The sequence below is a fragment of the Tachyglossus aculeatus genome, chromosome 1 (assembly GCF_015852505.1).
Source record: "Tachyglossus aculeatus isolate mTacAcu1 chromosome 1, mTacAcu1.pri, whole genome shotgun sequence".
NCBI lineage: Eukaryota > Metazoa > Chordata > Mammalia > Monotremata > Tachyglossidae > Tachyglossus > Tachyglossus aculeatus.
In genome coordinates, this window is record NC_052066.1 from 148,727,888 (window position 1) to 148,750,277 (window position 22,390).

Sequence of the window (22,390 nt, forward strand, 5' to 3'; positions counted from 1 at the left end):
TAGGGGGGTTTGAAGGTGGGGAGATCAGTGAACTGCTGGACACAAAGGGCGAGTTCCAGACCTGAGGAAGGATGGGGAAAAAGGGGTCAGCAGCGGGACAGAAGAGACCAAGGTGCAGCGAGTAGGTTGGGTCATAGGAGAGCGAGGGAAGTAAGGTAAGAGGGACAGAGCTAATTGAGTGCCTTAAAGCTGATGGTATGGAGTTTTGGTTTGAGGCAGAGATGGTTGGGCAACCCTGAAGGTTCTTGAAAAGTGGAGAAACATGGAACGAATGCTTTTGTGGAAAAATGATCCGGGCGGCAAAATGAAGTATGGACTGGAGAAGGGAGAGGCTGGGAAACGGGGAGGTCAGCGAGGAGGCTGGTGCAGTAGTCCATCAATCAACCAGTGGTATTTATTGAGTGTTTACTGTATGCAGAGCAATCAGTGGCAGAGCACTGTCCTACGCCCTTGGGAGAGTACGCTACAACGGAGTCGGTAGACATGTTCCCTGTCCACCAGGAGTTTACAGTCTAGAGGGGGAGACGGACATTAAAATCAGTTACGGGTACAGTTCAAAGTGCATAAGTGACCCAGAAGGGAGAGGGAGGGGGGAGAGAAGATGAAGGCTTAACTGGGTAGCACCTCTTGGTTGAGGATGTGATTTTAAAAAGGCTTTGGAAGTAGGAAGAGTGGTGGTCTGTGTGGATGTACTAATAATCGGATTAATAATTGTGGTATCTGTTAAATGCTTCCCCACAGCACCTGTATATATGTATATATGTTTGTACATATTTATTACTCTATTTATTTGTTTATTTTACTTGTACATATCTATTCTATTTATTTTATTTTGTTAGTATGTTTGGTTTTGTTCTCTGTCTCCCCGTTTTAGACTGTGAGCCCACTGTTGGGTAGGGACTGTCTCTATATGTTGCCAACTTGTACTTCCCAAGCGCTTAGTACAGTGCTCTGCACACAGTAAGTGCTCAATAAATACGATTGATTGATTGATTAATTGACTGTACTGAGCACTTAAAGAGACCAATATAATACAGTTGGTAGACATGCTCCCTGCCCACAAGGAGTCAAGGCAGAGTATGAAAAGTGCTCAGACTAGAATGGTGGCAGTTGGACGGAGAGGAAAGAGTGGGGATTCTAGTGATGTTGTGAAGACAGAACCAACAGGATTTGAAGACAAACTTAATATGCAGATTGAAGGAGAGATGAGTAAAGGATAATGCCAAGGTTACAGGCTTGCAAGACAGAGAGGGTGGTGGTGTTGTCTACATTAGGGGGCAAATTGGGAATAATCCAGACTTGGGGGTTCATTAGGCTACTAACAGCATTCCCTCTGTCAGTCACTCGAAAAGTTGCCGTAAAGTGTCAACATATCCCTCAGAACTGATATATTACAAGACTTAACTCTGTTCATTCTCCTCCTAGGACCTATTACTTTTTTACATTTATTTTGGCCAGATTCCCAGAATATCCAAATACAGCTCTTGACTTCTTATCCAATGCCTCCATAGGACTTGAACAGCTACAAAGTCAGCTTGGAGAAATGTCTTTGCAATTTAGACCATTAAAATAGAACTGATTTGAAGAGGCTCCCTTTTAAACTGGAATTATTCTATATAGCCTTTCAAAAATATAAAGTTATGGAAATGCTGAGCTGATTCCAACAAAACTGCATGGGAATAAAGCTAAATATATTTTAGTATAACTTAAGTGTCAGAAATTTATTAAAAATCCCTCTCTTTATCAGGCCCTGAAGTAACATGGAGTGAAGAGACTGGGCTGTGACTAAACGCTTCAAATTTGTCCTTTTGACTGTTTCAAAAATCGGGTCATGGGCCTGATCTTATGTCAGTCCTGAGAGTGCAACTGGTAGTCATCTTGAAAGGAAGAAAGAAGGAAAAAATTGGAGCTCTAAATGTAGCCCAAAAAGACATCAAAGTGGAAACCTTGGTCAAATTCAACATTTCCATGAATCATAAGACTGTTCGGTGTTAGAACATTTGTTCATCCATATGGGAAATCTGTCATTAAAGTGGTTTGGGCTGAGATTTGGAATTAATTAGTGGTCATTGACTCTCTGTAGTTTAACCATTCAAGGGATTATCTGTGGCTGACTTTGAAAACTCATGTCACTCTAGCTTCTGTCATAAGGTCTCCCCGCCTCTATCGCCACACACACTGACTTCTGAGGCCTGGACCCACTACCAGCAGTTTGCTGCTGATTTTTAAAACTCATGCAGCTTCTGCCATTTATTCATTCATATAGTCTCTCTCTGTCTCCCTCTCTCACTCCCCACAGGTCAACTTCACTTGTAGCCACCCCAGCGCTTAGTACAGTGCCTGGCACATAGTAAGCACTTAACAAATACTATTATTATTATCATTATTATTATTATTCACCAGCCTGGACCCCCTCCCTCCCAGCAGTTTGTTCCAAAAGATCCCAGGTCCACCTTCCTCTGCTGCCCAGCTGGGCCCCTAGTTCCCACCTCCGGACCCCAGGCCCCAAATCACACTGGATTACCCAGGATACCCATCCTCTCGACTACTGCCCACACTCAAGAGTCAGTATCAGTGGGGATTCAAAACTACGGGTAATCGTGATGCTTTTAATCATACCCGTTTCAACGTCGGTTAAGTACAGCATGGAATCGAAGCCTCCACTGAGGATCTTCCTTCCGCAGAAGGTCCACTGACCGGCTCGGACAGCCCCACTGTGGCAGGTGTAGGTTTGCAAACAGTGGCCTGTGTCTATGGCATCCCAAACCTGCAAGGCAAGACCAGAGAGGACATTTTAAAGATATGCAGAGCTAAGAATCAGTTATCCAACATATTAAAAAACAGAAACAGAATCGACTAGCTCAAAAATAAAAAAAGAGGCACGGTGGCACGTGTGCTTTGGCCATAATGCATTTGGCATCTTACCCACCAACCTCGCGCCCACTCTTTCCTCTGGCCTAGAATGCCCTTCCACTTCATATTCAACAGACAATCACTCTCCCCACCTTCAAAGCCTTATTTAAAGCACATCACTTCTAAGCGGCCTTCCCCCAAAAGGCCCTTATTTCCATTTGTCCCTTCTGAGTTGTCCCTGCACTTGGCTTTGCAGTCTTTATTCACCTCAGCCCCACAGCACTTTTATCATATCCATAATTTATGTACTTGTATTAATACCTGTTTCCCCTTTTAAGCTGTAAGCTCAATGTGGGAAGGGAACATGTCTACCAACTGTTATACTGTACTTTCCCAAGGGCTTAGTACAGTGCTCTGCACATGTAAGCACTCAGTAAATCTGGTTGATCGACTGACTGATTTGACCCAAAATTGCCCAGTTCAGCCCACCACTCTAGTTCAGGAAGAGACATTTTTGGATTCTGGACAGGGCAACCTTTCTAAGGAACAAGCAGGTTTTCACGTGGAGTGAGGGGACTAAATCAGATGACCCCTGGGAGCTCTTTACAGCTCTATGATTCTAGGAAGGGAAGACACAGAAAGGAGGTCAGCAGTAACAGCAACACTCCTGGATTCAGTACAAGCTGTCAGGTCACCATTTTGAGGACATTACTGACCAAGAGGTGAGCTGGAGTGGACAATTTTTGGTCTTGGTCAGCTCAGATCCTAGTTCAAGGGGAAAAGATCCCAAACTCGTGTGGTCAAGACCTTTTTTCCTCAGGTGAAATTGTGTGACATCTACCCAAGATTTGCTCCCAGCACTTGACCGGTTTATCACGTGAAACTTCCCAGAGTGTAACAGTCCAGACTGACCCGGAGACAGCGGGCACAGAGTCGAGCACCAAGCCCTAGCCAGGGGTGGCCCAGGACTCGGCCCTCTCCCACTGGAGAGGGGTCCCCGGCTTCGCTTCCAGCTCAGAGGGGCCAAGGCGAACTGGGAAAAATGGCCCTGGCAGCTAACGTGAGTAATCCAAAAGGCAAGATGGAGGGGGAATTGCTCCTTCCTCTCTCTTCATCTCAATGACAAGGAAATTGATGTGGCATGACGTCGATTCTGAGTGAAGGGTAGCATATGCTGGGTGAAGGGAGTCCCTAGGGATGATACTGGATGAGAATATTTGGGAATCGGTTGTGCCGGGGTTGAGCTGAGGACCTGCCCTGGAAGAAGCAGAAACTGGCGCAGCCGCAGGAGGTGTGCTGTGTGTGAGTGTGTGAGGGGCTGGGGAGGAGAGGGGAGAGAAGGAAGGATGAGGAAAAAGAAGAAAATTCCTAGGTCCCAGTGGTTGGCTCTGAAAGCCACCATTCCCACTGATGAGAACTAAGAGCTCTACCCTAGAGCGGGGGTCAGCAACCCACAGCTCTCGAGCCACATCTGGCTCTTCTTGATGCCCTAGATCCCGATGCCACGGTCGAGAGGTTAACTGGGCAAAACTGGTTACTGTAACGATCATATGTGAGTTTCTCTTTACATTCTTGCACCATCTTTCAAGGTATCCTAAATTGTTTTTTCTTGCCCACATCTGTCCCATCGTTGTGCTTTAATAGGATCAGAGCAAATTCTCTAAACAATCAATTTCCCGAAGAAGAAAGAAGACTTGAAGTTCTTCAAGTATTTGGAACGGTATTGCAGCACAGTGGATAGAAGGTGACCAGCTGTTCTTCAAGCACTCTACGACGGAACAAAAAGAAACAGCTTCAAAAGCCGGTGGGACAGATTCAGGTCAGATACAAGGAAAAGGTTTCCGATGGTTACAAAGTCCTAGAATCAGTAATCAAGAGAACTGGGTGATCTTTATCTCTGGAGAATCTTAAAACAGGACAGTCTCCTCCTGCTGGATCAGCTTAGGGGATGGGGAAGTCAATCAATCAATCCTATTTATTGACCTCTTACTGTGTGCTGAGCACCATACTAAGCACTTGAGAGAGTACGATATAACAGAGTTGATAGATACATGCCCTGCCCACATCAAGCAGTCAGTAAATCATATTAATTGAGTGCTTACTGGGTGCAGAGCACTGTACTAAACACTTGGGAGAGTACAATATAACAATATAACAGATACATTCCCTGCCCACAGTGAGCTTACAGACTGGGGGCTGGGGGGCGGGGGAGAGGAGACAGACGTTAATATACATAAATAAAATGACAGATATGTACATAAGCATTCATTCATTCATTCAATCATATTCATTGTGCACTTACTGTGTGCAGAGCACTGTATTAAGCACTTGGGAAGTACAAGTTGGCAACATATAGGGATAGTCCCTACCTAACAACAGGCTCACAGTCTAGAAGGGGGAGACAGACAACAAAACAAAACATGTGGACAGGTGTCAAGTCATCAGAACAAACAGAATTAAAGCTAAATGCACATCATTAACAAAATTAATAGAATAGTAAATATGTACAAGTAAAATAGAGTAATAAATCTGTACAAACATATACAGATGCTGTGGGGAGGGGAAGGAGGAGAGGAAAAAGGGGGCTCAGTCTGGGAAGGCCTCTGGGAGGAGGTGAGCCCTCAGTAGGGCTTTGAAGGGAGGAAGAGAGCCAGCTTGGAGGATGTGGGGAGGGAGGGCATTCCAGGCCAGGGGGATGATGTGGGCCAGGGGTCGACAGCGGGACAGGCGAGAACAAGGTACAGTGAGGAGGTTAGCGGTGGCAGAGGAGTGGAGGGTGCGGGCTGGGCTGGAGAAGAAGAGAAGGGAGGTGAGGTGGGGGTGGTGATGGAGAGTATTGTGGGGATGGGAGAGGGGATGAATAAAGGGGGCAAGTCAGGGTGACACAGAAAGGAGTGGAAGAAAAGGAAAAGAGAGCTTAGCCAAGGAAGGCCTCTTGGAGGAGATGTGCCTTCAGTAAGGCTTTGAAGATGGGGAGAATAACTGTCTGTCAGATTTGAGGAGGGAAGGCATTCCAGACCAGAGGCAAACATGAGCGATGGGGTCGGCAGTGAGATAGACGAGACTGAGGAACAGTCAGAAGGTAAGCATTAACCCCTAACCCCCATATTCTGGGTAAATCCAGAAATTCGCCTCAAAGAGTGAAGGCATTGCCAAAGTTGCCATGGCAAGCTGGGGAAAAGAAGGGTGATCTGTTTGCAGGATCGCCTTACCGTAGGTAGGCGCTAACAAAAAACGGACTGAAGACAGTGCCTTAGATAGATTTAAGCTAGCCAATATGGGGCTGAGGGCAAGAAGGGTGGAGTTACGTGCAGCAGGCAATGAAGCCGATTTCAGGAGGCTCACCTCGGAGCTAAATTGCCATCTTTGATCACAATACAGATAGAAAATATTCTTTCCCTGGTTTAGCAAGGGAGCTTCAGATGACTGCTCTTCTGGACTCCAATTTAACTAGACTCATTCATTCATTACTGTGGGCAGAGCACTGTACTAAGCGCTTGGGAGAGTACAATATAACAATAAAGAAACACATCCCGATCCTGCCATGCTCCCAGGAACTATCACTCTGCCACCGATAAGAGAAGCAACATCAGACGCCGGTTGGAGCGAAGGGGAGGAAAATAGGCGTTAGATCGTTGTTCCAGCCCTGGATAGCCAGACATTCCCAAATGAAACTTTCCAGGCTCCCTCATGTTCATCTTTATTGTTATATATTGTTATATTGTACTCTCCCAAGTGCTTAGTACAATGGCTTGTGCACAGTAAGCACTCAGTAAATAAGATTGTCAATCTTTTTTTAATGAATCTTTTTTTAAGTTAGATTTCTCAACTGCCCAAAATGTCCAGTGCTCTCTTTCATAAATGTAACTTCACCTTTGAAGGATCAATCAATCAATGACATTTACTAAGCGCTTACTATGTGCACAGCCAGCACTGTTCTAAGCGCTTGGGAGAGTACAATACAACAGGATAAGCAGACAGAGTCCCTGCCCGATGCCTCCCCAATGATATTAATGCGCCAGACTGGGCCAGGAAGAAGGGAATTATTATTTCTCTAGGGATTGATACTACCAATATTTATCAAGTCCTTGCAATGAGCAGAGCAGTGAGCACTAGGCACAGACCTTGGGCCCACAAGGGACTCCCCAATCCACACTGGGCACGATGGACTCGCAGGAAAAAAGAATATCATGTAAACCCAGTGAAAACAAGCCAAAACTCCATATAAAAATATCAACAGTAAAGAATTGTCCTGGAGACCCAATTACCCAACCTGGAAAATCATTTGCCAAACAATTAAGCCTCAAACAAATCCATATGGCCGGCATGCTGTCCCCTGGCTCATCCTGTGTTTCAATCAGTCACACTTATTGAGGGCTTATTGTGTGCAGGGTAGTATACTAAGAGCTTGGGAGGGTACAAAATAATAGAGTTGGTAGACACATTCCCTGCCCACAAGCAGCTCAACAGTTTAGAGGGGGAGACAGACTTTAACATAAACAGATAAATTCCGGATACATACATAAGAGCAGTGGGGTTGAGTGTGAAATGATTTAAGGGAGCAAATCCAAATGCAAGGGTGAGCAAGGGTTTCCCAGTGCCATCTACTCTTTCTCTGGGTTAATCCCATCCTGGCCTGCCCTGGGAGAGAGAATAATAATAATGGTATTTGTTAAGTGCTTACTACACACCAAGCAGTGGGGTAGATACAAATTAATGAGGATGGACACTGTCCCTGTCCCACATGGAGCTCACATTCTTATCCCTATTTTACAGAGGAGATAACTGAGGACCAGAGAAGTGAAGTGACTTGGCAAGGTCACCTGGCCGACATGAGGTGGAGCAGTATCGGAACCCAGGTCCTTCTCGCACCCATTTTCATTCATTCATTCAATTGTATTTATTGAGTGCTTACTGTGTGCAGAGCACTGTACTAAGCACTCAATCGTATTTATTGAGCGCTTACTGTGTGCAGAGCACTGTACTAAGCACTTGGAAAGTACAAGTTGGCAACATATAGAGACGGTCCCTACCCAACAGTGGGCTCACAGTCTAGAAGGGGGAGACAGAGAACAAAACAAAACATATTAACAAAATAAAATACAATAAACATGCACAAATAAAATAAATAAATAATGCCCATGCCCATGCTCTTTCCACCAAACCATGCCACCTTGGTGAGGAGGAGTCCCATCTTGTTCTGCTGGAGTACAGCTGGGAAAATTGGAAGCAGCAACAGCCTCCCACTTTAAAAACACTTAAAACAGTGGAAGGCTGAAATGCAGGCTGACCAGAGTGGGGAGGAGCCAGCAAATTACCCCCTTGAGCCAAAATGAACATAGCTCATATTGTTCTTACTGCTCTCCTTTTATGTGATTTGGTCCTTCAATCAATCCATCAATCAATCGTATTAATTGAGCACTTACCCCTGCCTTGCCTTCCACTGCCAACCACTCCACCTTCCCTTCCCACCTTTCCCTCCTCCCCAAGAGTCAGGAGCAGTGTTTGAATTATCACCCTTGAGCCTGTCCCCTTCCTGCTTTATACAATCCTCTGCACACAACAGGCATTCAATAAACACCACTGGAGGAAGCAAATGAATAATATTGATAGTATTTGTTAAGCACTTACGAGGTGCCAAGCACTATTCCAAGCACTGGGGGAGAGACAAGGTATTCAGGTTGTCCCACATGGGGCTCACAGTCTTAATCCCCATTTTACTGATGAGGTAACTGAGGAACAGAGAAGTGAAGTGACTTGACAAGTGGCTGAGCCGGGATTAGAACCCAGGACCTCTGAATCCCAAGCCCGTGCTCTTTCCACTGAGCCACGCTGCTTCATTATGCACCTCTTATCCGTGAATTTATCCACACTCCTGAAATTCATTCATTCAATCAATCATATTTATTGAGTGCTTACTGTGTGCAGAGCACTGTACTGAGCGCTTGGGAGAGTACAATACAACAATAAACAGCCACATTCCCTGCCTATGTTCTGCCGGCTCAACTTTCTATGGGAATGAGTCTCACTTGCTTAATTTACTCTATTAGTATCCACTTTGGGAAATCCAGAGGGCAGCTACCTCTTAGTTTTCCTTTGGGGCCACGAAAGGCCTCTGGCTTTGGGTTACTGGGGAAAGAAGAAAGTGGAGGACCCACCTCCTTACCCCCTACATGATTTAATGGGAACCTCGGGGAAATAACATGGAAGGAAGTCGATTCCCCCCCCAACAAGTGACACCAGGAAGTGCCTGGAGCCAAAAATGGGGTGGATAACTAGGAATGCAACTGCCATGGTGAGCACTTTAATGGGATATTCCACTCAATCAGCTTGACCATGGGCAAGTCGCGACTTCTCTGTGCCTCAGTTATCACATCGGTAAAACAGGGATTAAGACCGTGAGCCCCATGTGGGACATGAATTAGACTCTAGACTCCAGACTGGAAGCTCACTGCGGGCAGGGAACATAGCTGTTATACTCTGTTATACTGTACTCTCCCAAGCGCTTAGTACTGTGCTCTGCACATGGTAAGTGCTCAATAAATACCATTGGTTGATGGGCTGTGTCCAACCTGATTAGCTTGTACCTACCCCAGAACTTAATACAGTGCGTGGCACAAAATAGTAACTTAACAGATCCATACCATTAGAAAGAACAAAACACAAGCAGCTAGAATGTCTTCTCCTTGGAAAGTAGGCTGGAGTACTTAGTTCAAATTATTCTGACTTATTCGCAATGCAAATTCCTGAAAGATCTAGACATCAGTGGATACAAACTGGAAGCAGCATGGCATAGTGGAAAGAGCTTGGGCCTAGGATTCAGAGGACCTGGGTTCTAATCCCAGCTCCACCAGTTATTTGCTGTGTGAACTTGGACAAGTCACTTCACTTTTCTGTGCCTCAGTTCCTTCATCTGCAAAATGGGGATTGAGCACCTGTTCTCCCTCCTACTTAGACTGTGAGTCCCAAGTGGGAGCTGGTGATCTTCATCTTCTTAGTACAGTGCTTGGCACGTAGTAAGCACTTTACCAAATACTATTATTATTGTTCTTATCATCATTACTGCTTGGAGATTGATTTCATGAGTTTTCGCAGGATAGATCCAGAGGATAAAAGGCCTGCAAATTATTCAACAGACCAGCCTCTCAGTGCTTAGAACAGTGCTTTGCCCATAGTAAGCACTTAATAAATGCCATTATTATTATTCTTATTATTCTTCTTCTTATTATTATTATTATTACTGAAGACTTCCACTGAAACTTATTACATTAAACTTATTACATTAAAAGTGACTTCCAGCCTGGCAGCCTTATTCCCTTCAAGGCCCTACTGAGAGCTCACCTCCTCCAGGAGGCCTTCCCAGACTGAGCCCCTTCCTTCCTCTCCCCCTCATTCCCCTCTCCATCCCCATCTTACCTCCTTCCCTTCCCCACAGCACCTGTATATATGTATATATGTTTGTACATATTTATTACTCTATTTATTTATTTATTTTACTTGTACATATCTATTCTATTTATTTTATTTTGTTAGTATGTTTGGTTTTGTTCTCTGTCTCCCTTTTTTAGATTGTGAGCCCACTGTTGGGTAGGGACTGTCTCTATATGTTGCCAACTTGTACTTCCCAAGCGCTTAGTACAGTGCTCTGCACACAGTAAGCGCTCAATAAATATGATTGATTGATTGATTGAAACAGGGTGGGGCTGGGGGGAGGGACGGGGACGGCTTTTGTCTCATCCCCAGCTGTTCTATTACAATTCACATGAATAAAACCAGAAATTTGTCTTTTCTTTCCATTTCTGATAGAAACTAAGACCTTAAAACCCTAAGCAAGATTAACTTTGTTCCAATGCTCCATCCAGTCCACTACTTAGTCTCCAGTGATTGCTGACTGATGCTTGGTAGGGAAGCAGCTTCTCTGTGCCTCAGTTACCTCACCTGTAAAATAGCATTAAGACTGTGCGCCCCACATGGGACAGGGGCTTGGTCTAATTTGATGATCTTGTATCTACCCCAGTGCTTAATACAGTGCCCAGCACAAAGTAATTGCTTAACAAACACCATTAACAAAACAACAATTGTGCAACAGCTGCCCTCCTGGACATTGGTCCGAATGTTAAAGGGACCATCCATCATTTCTAATATTTTTCTCTCTGCCCTTAACTTTTCCTCCTGGAGCTCATTAAGGTTACCTAATCTACTCATCTTTCCAATTCCCACTTGAACCTGCGCATAATAATAATAAATAATGATGGCTTTTATTAAGCGCTTACTATGTGCAAAGCACTATTCTAAGCGCTGGGGAGGTTACAAGGTGATCAGTTTGTCCCACGGGGGGCTCACAGTCTTAATCCCCATTTTCCAGATGAGGTAACTGAGGCCCAGAGAAGTGACTTGCCAAAAGTCACACAGCTGACAATTGGCAGAGGCGGCATTTGAACCCACGACCTCTGACTCCAAAGCCCGGGCTCTTTCCACTGAGCCGCACTGCTCCCCATCTTTCAGTGGGACTGGATTTCCTCTGCTTACCATCTGCTGGGTGAAGAACCGTTTCCTTACATTTAATTTGAATCACCCCTCTTCAAATCCAATAGATGCCCAATACCCAGGACCCTCAGAGATGGAGACCTATAGGACTTTTGGCCTCTCAAGGATTGAACTGAAGACTTGGGGGAGTACGACACAAATCAAAGACCTAGCCCCTGCCCTCCAAGAGCTTACAACCTAATATGTTCACCACTGAAGCCAAACACTGCTTTTGGGTGTTCGTCGTTTCCGTTAACTTGGTTGGACATGTGGAGGCAGTGAGGGATTGTAAAAATCAGGTTACTTCCTTAATCCAGACTCTCTCCTATTGATGATACAGTCTTTTGCCCTATGTGCTCCCATATCTCCTTCTGGCATAGTAACAACAAAAATAACAAACAACAATAATAATAATATTTGCTAAGTGCTTATTATGTGTTGAGCCCTGTATTAAGTGCTGGGATAGATAGTAGATAACCTAATCAGATGCAGCCGTTGTCCAACATGGGGGTCACAGTCTAAGTAGGAAGGGGGATAGGTGTTGAATTTTCATATTTCCAATGAAGAAACTGAAACCCAGAGAATTTAAGTGATTTGCCCAAGGTCACACAGTGGGCAAGTGGCACAACTAAGATTAAAACCAAGTTCCTCTGAATCCCAGGCCTGTGATCTATTCATTCATTCAATCGTATTTATTAAGAGCTTACTGTGTGCAGAGCACTGTACTAAACGCTGGGGAACTACAAGTTGGCAATATATATAGAGACAGTCCCTACCCAACAGCGGGCTCACAGTCTAGAAGGCGGAGACAGACAACAAAACATATTGACAAAGTAAAACAAATAGAATAAATATGTACAAGTAAAATAGAGTAATAAATCTGTACAAACATATATACATTATAATACTAATGGTATTTGTTAAGCGCTTACTATGTGCAAAGCACTGTTCTAAGCGCTAGGGAGGTTACAAGGTGATGAGGTTGTCCCACGGGGGGCTCACAGTTTTAATCCCCATTTTCCAGATGAGGTAACTGAGGCCCAGAGAAGTGAAGTGACTTGCTCAAAGTCACACAGCTGACAGTTGGCGGAGCCGGGATTTAAACCCATGACCTCTGACTCCAAAGCCCGGGCTCTTTCCACTGAGCCACGCCGCTTCTCCTGCTTCTGGATTAAATAAATACAGGTGCTGTGGGGAGAGGAAGGAGGGAGCCCCAAAGCCCCGCGGCCTCCCACGCCCAGGGGGAGGGACGGACCACACCTCTACAAATTAAATAAAAGAACATATTACATTATCAATACACTGGTTTAAACCAGCAAAGCAGTTTTAGTCATCAAATTTCAGAACTGTTAGGATTTTTTTCATGGTACTTGTTAAGCGCTTACTATGTGCCAGACATTGTTCTAAGGGCTAGGGCAGATAGAAGACAATTAGGTTGGACACAATCCATGTCAGTCAGTCAGTCGTATTTATTGAGCACTTATTATGTGCCAAACATTGTACTAAGCGCTTGTTCAATAATAAAACAATCTAACAGACATTCCCTGACAATAATGAGTTTACAGTCTAGAGGGGGAGGCAGACATCAATATAAACGAATAAATTACAGATACGTGCATAAGTGCTCGGGCTGTCAGGGAGGTGAATAAAGACAGCAAGTCAGGGTGACACAGACATGGGGCGCACAGTCTTAATCTCCATTTTACAGATGAGGCAACTGAGGCACCGAAGTTAAGTGACTTGCCCAAGGTCGCACAAGTGGAGGAGCTGGGAATAGAATTATTAGATAATTAGGAGTCCAATGTAAATCAATGTTTTGCTTTTTGAAAAGTAAAGTTCAGGAAAGCGAGGACATTTCTTGTTGACAGTTCTGGGGCTGCTGCCCATGGCTTTTGAGAAACCATCCAAAGCCTCGGATAATGCCCAGAGAGGTTAATCTGTTTTTTAATTAAGAACACGCCACAAAAAGTGAGGTAGAACCATCATAGAAACAAACGTGGTTGGGCTGCCTCAGAGCTGGTACACAGCCAGAGAAAAGGGCTCGGCTTCAAAAGCAGCATTTGATGGCTTTTCTGTGGGTGAGCCAGTGCCTGGCTGTTATTTTAAACATCTGTTCATGAGTGAATTTCCATTTTTGTCAGCAAAATGGGAAGAGAAAGTGGATGGGATGAAACTTTCTTTTTTTTTTTAAAAAAGTGAGCATTTTTTCCTCTATACATCATAAAAAAACCATGCATTATAATAAACATAATAATTTGGGCATTAGCAAGTCAAATAACTAAAAATGGAAACTAGCTGCGCCTGTTTTTCCAAATGAGATAATTTCATTAGATGATTTCCTCTCTTTAATTTATTAGTGTTTTCCCAAATTCAACTGAGCACGTCACATCCCAATTCTCTGGCTTCCACTATCAATATTAATTGCAAACATGACTTTGGTTTATACTTGTGCGATGCACAGAATTTTCTGCAGCATTTCCAAGTTCCAAAAGAGTATCGGGTTGGGAGGGATTAGGCATGTTTCTTCGCGAGAAAGAAGCCAAACTGCTTGGTTTACACAGATACTCGATATTTAGACTGTGAGCTCCGTGTGAGACAGGGACTGTGTCCAACCTGATAAACTTCTATCAACCCCCAGTGTTTAGAACAGTGCTTCACATATAGTAAGAGCTTAATAAATGCCATAAAATTAAAAAAAGAAGTGTAACAAGGATGAATTTTGCATCCACTTTTGCTGAGTGGCGATCCTGGCCCAGCTACTAACATCAGCCTAGGCACAAGGTCTCAGAGAAATCAGGCTGAGCATAAAAGGAAAGAGGCTGCAAATTTAGCGGAAATCAATCAGTCAACGGTTTTTATTGTGTGCTTACTGTGTGCAGAGCATTGTACAAAGTGTGTGGGAGAGTACAATGCAACAGAATAAGAAATGTAACAGACCACCTCTCCTTTTCTCTTCAGGTCAGTCGGTTGTATTTATTGAGCTTCTACTGTAAGCAGAGCACTGTACTAAGCACTGGAGAGATTACAATATAGAGAAGCAGCATGACCTAGTGGCTAGAGCACAGGCCCAGGAGTCAGAAAGTGATGGGTTCTAATCCCAGCTCTGCCACTTGTCTGCTGTGTGACCCTGGGCAAGTCACTTCACCTCTCTGGGCTTCAGTTCCCTCATCTGTAAAACAGGGATCAAGACTGCGAGCCCCACGTGGGATCAGGGACTGTGTCCAACTTGATTTGCTTGTATCCACCCCAGCGCTTAATACTGTGCCTGGCACATAGTAAGCGCTTAAAAGTACCATTATTATTATCATTCCCCACCGATGAGCTTGCAGTCTAGAGGGGGAATAAATAATAGTAAGTACAATTGACTGGCTTCAGGTAAGGGAGACTGTGGGAATTGGTGGTGGAAAAATCACATGAATGTGTTTGGCTAAAGTGGGTGGAAACAACCAAGACGTTGAGGGCTTGGGAAAATGACTGCGTGTTTTTGACTCCAACTCCAAAATGTGCCTCAATAATAATAATAATAATAATAATAATAATAATAATAATAATAATGATAGCATTTATTAAGCGCTTACTATGTGCAAAGCACTGTTCTAAGCGCTGGGGAGGTTACAAGGTGATCAGGTTGTCCCACTGGGGGCTCACAGTCTTAATCCCCATTTTATAGATGAGGGAACTGAGGCGCAGAGAAGTTAAGTGACTTGCCCGAAGTCACACAGCTGACAGTTGGCGGAGCTGGGATTTGAACCCATGACCTCTGACTCCAAAGCCCGGGCTCTTTCCAGTGAGCCACTCTGCTTCTCCTATAATATTATAATAATGGCATTTATTAAGTGCTTACTATGTGCAAAGCACTGTTCTAAGCGCTGGGGAGGTTACAAGGTGATCAGGTTGCCCCACGGCGGGGGGGGGTGGGGGGGCTCACAGTCTTCATCCCCATTTTACAGATGGGGTAACTGAGGCACAGAGAAGTGAGGTGACTTGCCCAAAGTCACACAGCTAATTGGCGGAGGCAGGATTTGAACCCATGACCTCTGACTCCAAAGCCCAGGCTCCTTCCCACTGAGCCACGCTGCTTAAAATCCATTCTGGTTTACTGTTCCTGCAGAACAGGCTGGTAGCTCTGTTGGGTCCCCACTGTTGCCTCGGTCAGTGGAATCTTGGATCTGCCCCAGGAGGGCGTATCTGATGGTCATCCAGACTCTGTCTGACAGGACATCAGTGATTAGGACTGAGATCAACCCAGTCGGTGGGTTCTTATTAGCCAAGAAATAGAGGAAAGCTGCTAGTATTCATTCATTCATTCATTCAATCGTATTTATTGAGCGCTTACTGTGTGCAGGGCACTGTACGAAGCGCTTGGGAAGTACAAGTTGGCAACATATAGAGACGGTCCCTACCCAACAGCGGGCTCACAGTCTAGAAGGGGGAGACAGAGAAAAAAACATATTAACAAAATAAAATAAGCAGAATAAAAATGTACAAGTAAAATAGAGTAATAAATCCGTACAAACATATATACAGGTGCTGTGGGGAAGGGAAGGAGGTAAGGCGGGGGGGATGGAGAGGGGGAGGAGGGGGAGAATGTATGAATCTGTTTCCATCAATCAATGGTATTTATTGAGCGCTTACTGTGTACAGAATACTGTGCTAAGCACTTGGGAGAGTACAGTATAACAAAGTCAACAGACATGTTCCTTGCACACGGTTATCTGCACACAGTAAGCACTCAATAAATACGATTGATGATGATGATGATGAGCTTACAGTCTAGAGGACGGTTTAACTGCTTTATAAATGGCCAGCAGTCTCAATAGGAATTCAGACAAGGTGGGCACAAGTAGTTGGCTGAATCAGTCAGCGGCATTTATTGAGCGGCTGCAGTGTGCAGAGCACTGCTGTGCAGACCGCTGTACTGGACCTACTGTGTGCACACACCACTTTTTTTGGTTTGTTGTTCTTTGTTTGTACTTCCCTAGCGCTTAGTACAGTGCTCTGCACACAGTAAGCGCTCAATAAATACGATTGAATGATTAATTGATTGATTGGTACTTGTTAACTGCTTGTTAGAAGCAGAATGGCACGGTGGATAGAACATGGTCCTGGGAGTCAGAAGATCAAGGGTTCTAATCCTGACTCCACCACTTGTCTGCTGTGTGACCTTGGGTAAGCCACTTCACTTCTCTGGGCCTCAGCTACCTCATCTGTTAATGGGGATTGAGACTGTGAGCCCCACATGGGACAGGGACTGTGTCCAACTTGATTTGCTTGTATCCACCCCAGTGTTTAGTATGGTGCCTGGCACCTAGTTAGTACGTAACAATAATAATAATAATAATAATGGCATTTATTAAGCGCTTACTATGTGCAAAGCACTGTTCTAAGTGCTGGGGAGGTTACAAGGTGATCAGGTTGTCCCAAGGGGGGCTCACAGTCTTAATCCCCATTTTACAGATGAGGTAACTGAGGCACAGAGAATCAATCAATCGTATTTATTGAGTGCTTACTGTGTGCAGAGCACTGTACTAAGCACTTGGGAAGTACAAGTTGAAGCACTTGGGAAGTACAAGTTGAAGTGAAGTGACTTGCCCAAAGGCACACAGCTGACAATTGGTGGAGCCCGGATTTGAAGCCATGACCTCTGACTCCAAAGCCCGGGCTCTTTCCATTGAGCCATGCTGCTTAACAAATACCATCATTATTCTTATGTGTCAATGACATTCTAAGCACTGGAAAAGATACAAGTTAATCAGGTTGGGCATAGGCCCTGTCCCACATGGGGCTCACAGTCTAAGTTCATTCATTCATTCATTCAATCATATTTATTGAGTGCTTGCTGTGTGCAGAGCACTGTACTAAGCGCTTAGGAAGTACAAGTTGGCAACATATAGAGACGGTCCCTACCCAACAGCGGGCTCACAGTCTAGAAGGGGGAGACAGACAACAAAACCTGAGGATTTAATCTTCATTTTACAAAAGTTAAGTGACTTGCCCAAGGTCACGCAGCTTACAAGTGGCAGAGGCAGAATTAGGTTCCAGGTCCTCTGACTTCCAAGCCTGTACTGCTTCCATTAGGCCACACTGCTTCTCAGTGACACATACTGAATGGCCAAGACGCAAAGGGTCCAGGGGTCCCACACTGGCTACTGGCCCCAACCTGAAGAGCTCTGCCCATTGGGCTGGGAGAAGGAGGGCCCTATGAAATTCAGGGCACAGGGCCACTGCCTCAAATCGGGCTACTGGCTGGGAGAGCAAGGATGACTGAACGGTCATGCCTTGAGGAGGAGGAGGAGATGAGGAGGAGGAGGAGAAGAGGGAGAGGAAGAGAAGAGAGGGACGGGGAGGAGAGGAGGATGGGGGAGAGCTAAAGAGGGGAAAGGGGAGGAGGAGAAGAAGAGGAGGAGGAGGAGGAGGAGAGGGGGAGCATGAGGAGAAGAGGAGGACCAGGGGAGAAGAAGGAAGAGGAGAGGAGGAGGAAAAGGAGAAGGGGAGAGAAGGAGGAGAAGGAAGGAGGAAAAGGAGAATGAGAAGGAAGAAGAGGCTCTGCAGAAAGGCCTGGAGAGCAAGGCCCAGATCTGAAACAGGGTCAAGAGCCAGGAGTCCCCTGGGGTTGACACAGACTGAAGGGTAAAGGACCCATCCCGCCATCTGGCTGGCACAAAGGGGCCCCTTTCCCATAAGGCAGTGAGGGCCTTTCCTTGAATCAGGCATCACCAGGAACTCTTGCCAAAGAAGACAGCTGGCTCCTTGGAGGTTTGGAGGCCCTGGATCAAGTCAGGCCATTTCCAATAATAGATTTATTTCTCCCTTGGAAATGTCTCAAGTTGGAATGATATTTGGGGGCCCAAATGTCTTGTGTCTCGCTCTCAAGATGGACACTGGGTGACTGGAGGTAATAACTGTGATATTTGTTAAGCGCTGACAATGTGGCCAATACTGGACTAAGAGGTACAAGATCATCAGGTTAGATGCAGTCCCAGACCCACTTGGGGCTTACAGTCTAAGTGGGAGGGAGAATAAGTATTTAATCCCCAACCTCCCAGCCCCCCACCTTTTTGGCTGTGAGCCCCGTGGGGGCTAGGGACTGAGTCTGGTTCATTCCTTATTCATTCATTCAATCGGATTTATTGAGCACTTGCTGTGTGCAGAGCACTGTACTAAGCGCTTGGGAAGTACAAGTCGGCAACATATAGAGATGGTCCCTACCCAACAACGGGCTCACAGTCTAGAAGGGGGACACAGACAACAAAACAAAACATGTAGACAGATGGGGGAAAGGAGGGAGAGGGAAAGGGAGACTGCCTAGTACAGTGCTTTGCCCCTGGGAAGTGCTCAACCAATTCCCCTGGATGACGACAACAAGAGAGATACAACTGGGATAAGGAGAGAGACACAAAATAGATAGGGGAATAACACTATGGATGAACGGGGAGAATAGGCAGACTGAGATAGGTGTTAAAGATGGCCAACTGCCCATAGATGCTAAGGGGGACAACGGGTCGGCATGATTTGGAGTGGTGGAATTCAACTGGGGAACGCTTCCTGGAGGAGGTGCGAATCCCAGGAAAGAACGATAACCCTAATGAGGCTGAGCAAAAAGACAGCGCTCATCAGCTGCACATCCATTTTGGTTCAAGGATGACACAACTGATGGTGAGCTGGACTTAGGTGTGCCACCAAACAGGTTGCTCCAAGCCCCACAAGGCTGTCTGCTGGTCTGGTGTGCTTGGCCTTTGGACTACTTGGCACGGTGTTGGGGCTTTACCGCGGTCTCCCGGTCCTCTCAAGCTGCTGTTGCCGGCTGGAAATCAGCGGCGACAGGGAGGGGTGGAGGAGGGAGCGATGCGGGCTGAGGCGATCAACTGGGAGAGAAGGGGCAGGGTAAGGGGCTGCAATATGGGTGGTAGGAGAGATGGAGGGCTCCAGAGGGGTGTGGGGCTACAGACAGAATAGGAAAGGAAATGCCAGGCCCCATCTGTCTGTCTGTCTGCCACCATCTGCCTGCCTGTTTCCCTCCCTCCCTCCCCCATTAGTTTGTAAACTTTTAGACTGTGAGCCCTTTTAGATTGTGAGCCCACTATTGGGTAGGGACTGTCTCTATATGTTGCCAACTTGCACTTCCCAAGCGCTTAGTACAGTGCTCTGCACACAGGAAGTGCTCAATAAATATGATTGATTGATTGTAAACTTGCTGGACAACTCCCGCAGCACAGGGCACTTGCTGGATAATCCTGCAATGTCAGGATGAGACATGGCATCGTGGATAGAGCATGAGCCTGGCAGTCAGAGGTCCTGGGTTCCAAATCCTGCTCTGCCACTTGTCTGCTGTATGACCTTGGGCAAGTCACCTCACTTCTCTGGGCCTCAGTCACCTCTTCTGTAAAATGGGGATTGAGACTGTGAGCCCCAGTGTGGGACAGGGACTGTGTCCAACCTGATTTGCTGTATCCACCCCAGTGCTTAGTACAGTGCCTGGCACATGGTAAGTGTTTAAATACCACAATTATTATTGTTATTATTATTATTATTATTATTATTATGGGGTCACCAAGGCGTCTCCCCTGCAGTCGGGACCCTCTTTGGCCATCAACTCAGAAGATAAAGGAATTGAGAGCCTCCCGAACCCAAAAAATTGCCTGGGTGATACCCATTTTAAGACGATTCATTCAGAAAAACACCAGTATTGGCGTAACTGCCATTAACGTGGACTAGTGGAAAGAGCATGGGCCCTGGGAGTCAGAGAACTTGGGTTCTAGTCTCATTCTGTCACTTGCCTGCTGGATGACCTTGGGCAAGTCATTTACCTTCTCTGTGCCTCAGTTTCCTCATCTGTAAAATAGGGATTAAATCCTACCCCCTCCTATCTAGACTTTGAGCCCCATGTGGGACAAGAACTGTATCCTGTGTCTACCCCAGGCTTAGAACATGCTTGGAAGAGAGCAAGCACTTAACTGATATTATTATTATTACAATGATGCATTTAAAAACAACAGAGGGGCGGGTTTGAATCCAAAGAAAGCTTTGCTTTGAACTCCAGTGGCACTTCAAACAGCTTCAATACTGTTCAGATTCTGCTGAATTTAATTTCTTCAATCTTTATCTCCGAGGATTAGAAGAAAGACTTGAAAGCAAAACTTCCTTCTTTTCCAAATAAAGCATGGTGTCTGACAGCTTCAATTAGTTAAAATGTTAATGATGCAAGGTTTCCCTTTTAACCCAAAATAAAAGAGGTCCAGAAAATAAATGAAGAGATTCTTCCATTTCACGCAAAAAAATTCAGAGATTATTGAAAGTATGGTTATTCTGTCCATATAATATGGTTGGAATTGTTTTGAAATACAAATAAGCCACACCTCCATCTGTGCCCAAAGCCAAAGTTTTTATGAGTGTAAAACTTGGGTCTCCTATACTGAGACCCAAAAAGAACAGCCAGCATTGTACTTCCACCTTTAAAGAGTCTATATGTTACTAGTTAACTGGTGCTTTTTTGAAAGACTAAGAAAAATCCTGTGCAACTTCGATTTAAAAGTCCTGGGCAAAGACACAGGAAAAATAAAATGATATGAAATTAGCTTTGCCTTGACTTTAAGTATGTCACCTTTCTAGCCTTAATCGATAGTTGATTTTGAGGAATGGGTTCGTGCCATCACCTAAATAAAAGCTCTGGAAACTGTGAAGGATGGGGAAACAATTCATCGAGGAGAGAAACACTGTATAATCAATCAATCAATCAATCGTATTTATTGAGCGCTTACTGTGTGCACAGCACTGTACTAAGCGCTTGGGAAGCACAAGTTGGCAACACATAGAGACAGTCCCTACCCAACACCACAGGAACCTTCTGGCTTGAAATTAAATATAATAATAATAATAATGATGGCATTCGTTAAGCGCTTACTATGTGCAAAGCACTGTTCTAAGCGCTGGGGGGATACAAGGTGATCAGGTTGTCCCACGTGGGGCTCACAGTCTTAATCCCCATTTTACAGATGAGGTAAATGAGGCTCAGAAAAGTTAAGTGACTTGCCCAGGGTCACACAGCAGACACGTGGTGGAGCCGGGATTCAAACCCCTGACCTCTAACTCCAAAGCCCGTGCTCTTTCCACTGAGCCACGCTGCTTCAATGAACTTGCTTCCTTGAAAACGAAATCTGCCTCAAAAGATTAACTATTGAGAAAATATCATTCATCTACTCTTATGATTTCCCCCCCAAGCCAATGATTAACTTATGCCTTTATTTTTGAATTCCATTCAATGCCATCTAGGCTCTATTCAAGATTTGTTTGTTTTAAAACCCCCAGACAGTATCCTTTCCAGGCCCTTCTAGGGGCAAATTCACTCCAGGATGCAAAAGATAAAAACTTCTCATTGCATTTACTTTGGTCCGCGTTCACAATCCAGTCTTAATTAGCATTCCTTAGTATGCTTTAACTGTGGATGGCCATCTGCTTTATGAAATGCAAATTCATCATGAACTCAGTAGTTGAAAAACAAATTTGTGCATAACCAGGGAAACGTCAGATTCCAAAATCAACTGGAAAACCATTCAAAACCCCAAATGAGACGGAAGAAGCTGTGTAGCCTAATGGAAAGAGCATAGGCCTGGGAGTCAGAAGGACCTGGGTTCTAATCCTGCCTCTGCCAATTTCATTCATTTGTTCAATCATATTTACTAAGCGCTTACTGTTTGCAGAGCACTGTACTAAGCGCTTGGGAGAGAATAATACAACAATAATCAGACATATTCCCTGCCCACAATGAGCTTACAGTCTGGAGTTGGGGAGATGCAGACATCAACTTGCCCTGCTGGGGTGACCTTGGGCAAATCACTTCACTTCCCTGTGTCTCAGTCACCTCATCTGTAAAATGGGGATTAAGACTGTGAGCCTCTTGTGGGACATGGACTATGTCCAACCTGATTGACTTTTGTCTACCCTAGAGCTTAGAACATTTCCTGGCACATAGTAAGAGCTTAACAAATGCCTTTTTTTAAAAAAAAAAAAAGTC

The 22,390-nt window shown here is 45.0% G+C and overlaps 1 protein-coding gene across 1 annotated transcript in view; it reads right to left on the bottom strand.

Annotated features, from left to right (window-relative positions):
* WDR25 (WD repeat domain 25) overlaps positions 1 to 22,390 on the bottom strand; it is a 155,209-nt gene that overhangs the window by 46,696 nt on the left and 86,123 nt on the right. The window contains exon 3 of the mRNA XM_038743830.1: positions 2,620 to 2,767. Within this exon, the coding sequence (XP_038599758.1) occupies positions 2,620 to 2,767 (148 nt within the window). The remainder of the gene's footprint in view (positions 1 to 2,619; positions 2,768 to 22,390) is intronic.